The sequence below is a fragment of the Phaseolus vulgaris genome, chromosome 8, assembly GCF_051622355.1.
Source record: "Phaseolus vulgaris cultivar YP4 chromosome 8, ASM5162235v1, whole genome shotgun sequence".
Classification (NCBI taxonomy): domain Eukaryota; kingdom Viridiplantae; phylum Streptophyta; class Magnoliopsida; order Fabales; family Fabaceae; genus Phaseolus; species Phaseolus vulgaris.
Genome location: NC_143505.1, coordinates 35,938,436 through 35,945,053, shown reverse-complemented (window position 1 = coordinate 35,945,053; position 6,618 = coordinate 35,938,436). Strand labels below are relative to the sequence as shown.

Sequence of the window (6,618 nt, the reverse complement as noted above, 5' to 3'; positions counted from 1 at the left end):
TGCAACCTGAGGCGCTGTCCATCAGCGCGTCGATGCTTGGCAATGGGTACGAGTCCTTAGGGCACGCCTTGTTCAGGTCAGTGAAGTCCACGCACATCCTCCACTTCCCATTCACCTTTTTTACTAACACCATGTTGGCCAGCCACTCAGGGTTTTGGATCTCCCTTATGTAGCCAGTGCTCAGCAGCTCCTTGGTTTCTTCTTGGACGACCAGGCGCCTTTTCTAGTTGAACTTCCTCCTTCTTTGGCGCACGGGTCAGACCTTGGGGTCCATGGTGAGATGATGGCATAAAAAATCCGGGTCGATACCTGGCATATCCGAGGTTGTCCAAGCAAAGGCGTCCAGGTGACGTGAGATTACTTCCGCCACCTGATTCTGCTCCTCTTGACCTAACGACCGGCCCAGCTTAAACGTCTTGCCACCTATCTGCCTCTCCACCACATTCTCGACCGGCTCGGGACGCCTTCACAGGTGCTGCCTCTGCAGGCGCCTCCTCCATGGGTACCGCCTCTACAGGCGCCTCCTCCATGGGTACTACTTCCCTGGGCATCTCCACCACCATGAATACGCCCCTCTTTTTTTTAAGGTTATTTTCATAGCACTTCTTGGCTTCCTCCTGATCGGATTTAATCACGATCACCCTGCGGCTAAGGTCAGACAGCTTCAGCTTCATGTGCCGTGTAGACGACACCCCCCTATGTCTGTTCAAGGCTGGCATCCCCAGCAAAATGTTGTACGCCGAGTTAGCGTTCACAACCAAGTACCTTATGCTCTCGGTGCGAGATGCGGTGCCATCCGTGAAAGTCGTCCTTAGCTCCAGATAGTCGCGCACCTCCACCTGGTCCCCTGCGAAGCCATACAAACATCCTGTGTATGGTCTCAGCAGATCAGGGGACAACTGTAACTTGTTGAACGTGGACAAGAACATCACATCCGCCGAGCTGCCCTGGTCCACGAGCACTCGGTGTACCTTCCTTCCTGCGGTCACAACCGAAATCACCACGGGATCGTTATCATGCGGGACGACGTCGTGAAGATCAGCCTTTGTGAACGCGAGGTCGATGTCCAGCGAGTCATCTGCCCCCTGCTCAACCACTGACATCACTGACCGCACGTACCTCTTGCGATGAGAGGCAGTGCATCCTCCACCCAAAAAACCACCAGAGATGGTGTGAACTTCCCTATGGATAGGCATCTCATAGGCCTGGTCTTCTATGGGCGCCGCCAAGGCCGCGGCTTCGGACGTCCCTACCAGATAATCGTTCAAGAATCCGCTCTTCACGAGCTCATCCAATTGATGACCCAGAGCCAAGCAGTTGGTGATTGGATGCCCGTACGCCTGATGGAACTCACACCATGCATCCTTGCGTGGTCCCAACACCTTGTCCGTCTTCGCAGAGATTCTCAACCTATCTGCTATGTTGGGCACAATGATCAGGTCCTTTAACTTCACCACAAAGTTGTGCCTCACTGGCCGGTTCTCCCCTGAGCGTCCCTTGGCCTGAGGCCTCCTAGGCTCGTAAGGGCGCTTCCTCTCCTGGCCTCTCTTCCCTGTCGCGACCTCATTCACCCTCGCGAGCTGTGCGCGCGACGGGGCTCTAGGGCGTGCGGGTACAACACTCGCGCGCTTCTCGCTTACCTCTCCCTCCGTTGCGATGTGCTCCACCGTGCGACGCATGATCTCTGCGAAGGTCCTAGGGCGGTTTTTGATGAGCGACTCGCAAAAAGGCCCAGGAGAGATTCCCTTCCTGAACGCATACACTATCATCGGCTTTTCAGTGGTGTTAACCTTCACCACCTGTGCCCCAAAACGATTGATATATTCCTTCAACGTCTCCCCCTGGTACTGCTTCACGTTGAAAAGATCACACGACACCGGTGGGGGAGCCCAGTTCGCGATGTACTGCTCCCTAAACAGCTATGATAACTGCGCAAATGAGGTCACGTGGCCATTTGGGAGGCTGATGAACCAGTCCATGGCCATCCCCGCCAACATGCTCATGAACAACTTGCACCTCACGGTGTCAGAACTGCCGACTAGCATCATCTGCGTATGGAACGCAGTGAGGTGTGCCTCTGGATCCTCCATCCCAGTGAACGTAACCTTCCTGCCTACGAACGTGGGTGGTATCACTGCTTCCATGATGGACTGCGAAAAAGGCATGGGGAACTCCCTGGGTGGTGTGAAGCACTCGCGATCCTCTGCTTCGCGATTCCCAGGGTGGTTGCTCATCTCGCGGCGCAACTCTTCGTTCGCGCGGCATAACTCCTAGTTTCTTGCTTGCGACACCGCAAGGTCTAACTGAATACGTTTTTGCTCCGCCCTCGACGCTGCCATCGCCTCCTGAAGGCCTTGCATCACCTCCATGACTTGCTGCAAGGTCATGCTATCACTCTCTGCGCGCGCTGTGGAACTCTGCCTCGTAGTCCTCATTCTTTAGTGTTTCTTGGAGAATCTTGAACCGTTTCTGCAAATCTTGGGACTTTATTCGGTGAAACTGAGCAAATCTTGAGGATTCCTGACGAATCTTTCAAGAATCTTGGAGAACTTCCATGACTTCACGATCTTCGCTGAATCTTCTACTTCTTGCGGTGGGACTGTTGTTTTAGATCAGGCCCCACGGTGGGCGCCAAATGTTCCTACCGGTTGACTCGATCACCTTCGTGTGTAGCTAAGAGTTGCGTTTCAAGGACTCCTTTGCCTTCGTTCCAATCTTCACCCTTCACCGCCGTGAATACCTGAAACAGAGAGACAAATGGGCGCCCTCGCGGCCGTTTGCACTCTGACGCTCAAGTCAATTATGGCAGAAAACACCGTTGCACTTCTGTAACAGAACACCACTAACACCGTGCTCAGAGAAATGCGTTACTCAAACTCTCTCGCTTTCAGTCACTTGAGTGTAAAGTGTGAAAACATACCTCATTCTTGTTAGTAGCTAGACCTTATATACCTTTACCAGTGCTTCTAACATTAAGTCTATCTGTGGGTGCAGCCTTATGACACTGTAGCCCAAACTTAGGGAAATCCCAGCGTGTAAGGCTCCCCACTTGGAGTGCATCCTGAGCGGAGGGTGACTGCTTGGGTGCCAACTCATGCGCCCAAGCTCCTAGTCACTTGCCTTGGGAGTGTTTCTGTCTTCCTCATGAGCCATGCATGCAGATTACCCTTTGGAACGTGACCCTCATGGGTCGTTTCTGTCCCAGTGGGTTTCTATCGGTGGTGCGTACTGTCGTGTCCCCAAACCTCATGCACATATCCTTTGTGAGTTGGGTCTCTCCCTGCTGGAACTGGGTGTGTGGCTTTGAACCTTTCTCGTTTATTATCACTGTTTGGGGTACTGAAGCCAGAGGCCGCCACGCCTTACCGTGCCGCCTCCTACTGTGCCGCCCCCTCCATGGTCATTCCTACCCGTATGTATCGGGGGGTGACACCGCTCAGGCACAAGCACATTCTTGGTCCGAACCCGGTCAACACCCGAGGACGGGTCGGTACAACGATGAAGGAAGATTGCGGGAAGCATGTCAAGTGATGCAAACAATGTTAAAGGCACATTGACTGACTCCATGCACCAGTCGAGGAACTATGATCTATCTACAACCCATGGCCTTTCCATACATGGGGGATAGATATTTTGGGTCCTTTCCCTTTGCCCATACACCAGATGAAGTACATCATCGTTGCCATCAAATACTTTACCAAATGGATTGAAGCTGAGCCAGTTGCACAAATACCGGCTCATTGTATGCCGTTTTGGGGTTTTAAGGCACTTAGTATCCGACAATGGAACAAAATTCGCCAGCCAACAATTGGGAAAGTTGTGCACGGAGCTCGAGATAAAGCAAATTTTCGCTTCGGTAGAACATCCACAAACGAATGGGAAAGCCGAGTCGGCCAACAGGGTCCTACCAATACGATTTTAGAGGAGATTGGAAAAAGGTGAAGCGAAATTGGTCAGAAGAAATTCTAAGAATTTTACGGTATTATCACACCATCCCGTAATCGACAAAAAAAAAAACACCGTTTAGTTTAGTATATGGGTCGGGTGCCATGGTACCAGTGGAAGTGCAAGAAGACTCTCTTAGGTTCCAAGGCTTCGTCGCTGAAGAATCCAATGAAGGAAGGAGAATGAATTTAGATTTGCAGGAGGAGGCATCTGACCACGCCCGCATAAACTCTGAAGCCTTAAAAAGAAGGGTGGAACTAAGCTACAATGTAAGAATTGATGGCTTAAACAAGAGGGGGGTGAATTGTTTGTCAAATATTTTCGCAAAGATTGATTAAGAATGAACCTTTATCAAACAATCACAGATAAACAATTAAGGAAAGCAATCAACCAATGATACAAAAACTGTGTTCAGAATTTTAACCGATTGAAATTGCATTTTAATCGGTTATTTATACGAGCAACATAAACATCATTAACACAAACAGTTGTAAGGAGTTAGAGCTAAAGAGATTTACACAGTGAATTTTATACTGGTTCACTCAACCTTGAGCTGCATCTAGTTCTCAGAACAACCTCTGAGTTTGGAACACCACACACCTCAAGTCAGAACACCCTCTGACTTTGCAGGATTACACACACACTTACAAGTTTATGAAAGTACAATTACAAGAATCTTGAAAGGAATAGAAAACACATGAGGTTAAACAAACCAGGAAGTCCTATGATCAGATTTTGTACCAGTTCAAAGCTTAACAACAATCTTGCAAACCTTTTGAAAACATCTTTCAAAAACAAATCTCAATCTCTATTTCAAATTGTGTAAAAACTTGTGTATTTTGATTTGAAAGAAAGGTTCTATTTATAAGACTTGAAACTAGTTGTTCAAGACAACATTAATGAGTCAAAGCAGTTTTGATCACATTTAAATCAGTTAAAACATGTTTTCAAAAAACTGTTAGAGAAAGTCACAATCAACCGGTTGAAACCACGATTTAACTTATTGAATTGGTTAGGCAGTTACATAACCTAGTCAAAAAAGTTTCAAAACCTCTAAGCCAGCTAAGTGACAAACAACCGATTATTTCGATAATTCAACCGGTTGTTTTTCCCTTTGCTTAGAAAAACACTTTGCTTTTTAAAACAGATTGGGCAAGCTTTGTGCAAGGATTAAGAACTCATCTTTACATGGATTCTAAACACTCTAATCTAAACCCAAACCAAAAGTAGCAAGGCTTTAAGCTTCATCTTGGATTTGAAACATCAAAGCTCCTATGCTCAACAATCTCCCGGTATTTGATGGAGACAAATCCATGGGATGCTTTATGGAATGTTGTTGTTTAGAATCTGTATAACCTGCATTCATGAGAAACACAGGATAATCTATTACATTCAACCAGGCACCAGAAACCAGTTCCCACTAGGTGATTTTCAAAGATTAATATAAACTAAATCACTGTGAGAGACTAGTCAACATACAAAGGTGCAAACACAAATAAACAATCAGTTATTTCGCAGGAATAATTGGTTGAAATTTTGTATAAGAGTTTTATCAGTTGTAAAAATTTCAAATTTAAACCAATTAAACAGTTATAGCAGCAATGTTCAAAGCAGTAATAAGTGAAGATAGTTAGAACATTACAAAACCCAATACTTCTCCCCTTATTTTTCTTATCAAATAGACAAAAGGAAGGATTAAAAACAACATAAAAGAAAAAAAAAAGATTGTTTAGGAATTTAAATTAGTAAATCAGAAGGAAGAACTGCTCTCCCTTTCAAATTGTAGCTCCATAATCTGATTTTGAACCTCTTATATCTGTTCATCCAGCCTTGAAAAACGTGAATCCGTATGATTGAACCCTGACTCACACAAATCATGGAGATTCCTTTGATTTTCAGCAAAAGTGTCCATGAGGTTGATCATCAATATTTCAAAATGAGACATTATGGTCATCCTTTCTCCCATGTAAGCATCATTAGGATCAGTCTCTTGAGTCTCAACAACATGTTCATCTTGAGTTGCTGCATCTTCAGGTTCACCACCATCATTGGTTCCACTTGGGCCAACTTGATCACCGTCTTTACTCACCCATCTCCCACCAATTTTAGTAAATCCCATTTTGGTTAGGGATGCACTGTTAATCTCACTTAAGGGCTTGATAATTTTAGCTAGCTCCTCTTCTATATCCACTTTAAAATAGTGAAGAAATTTAAAGATTAAAATTGCATAGGGATAGTGGAAATCACATAACCTTATGGATTTTTGCATATGTTCCTTGATGGTGTGGATCCAATTGATCTTCACTTTATTCCTAATGCAATAGATCAGTAGTAGGTCTTCCTCACAAAGAGTGGAGTGATTGCTCCCTCAAGGTGTGATGATCCATGACACAATGAAGGCTACGAGCCTTTCATCAAGCTTTAACCCTCCAACTGAAAAATTTCTCACTTTCGATAGGGGATTCTTGAAACAACTTTTGTAAAATTGCATTTTGTTGAACACTTCAACAACCCTAGATTGCCTCTGTTGATTCTCACTCCAAAGAATTTCAATCCAGCCACAACAACCCATACATCATTTGTGGTGACCATATCTACACCTTTCACACGAGAAATAAGTGAGTCACCATTTAATTGAAGGTTAGTATAAAATACCGTCACCAAATCTGGATA

General features: G+C 45.8%; 1 protein-coding gene across 1 annotated transcript; it reads right to left on the bottom strand.

Annotated features, from left to right (window-relative positions):
- Positions 1–407: 407 nt before the first annotated feature.
- LOC137825063 (uncharacterized) lies at positions 408–1,769 on the bottom strand. Its single transcript, XM_068630737.2, has one exon. It carries the CDS (start codon positions 1,767–1,769, stop codon positions 408–410), a length of 1,362 nt encoding a protein of 453 aa, XP_068486838.2.
- Positions 1,770–6,618: the final 4,849 nt, after the last annotated feature.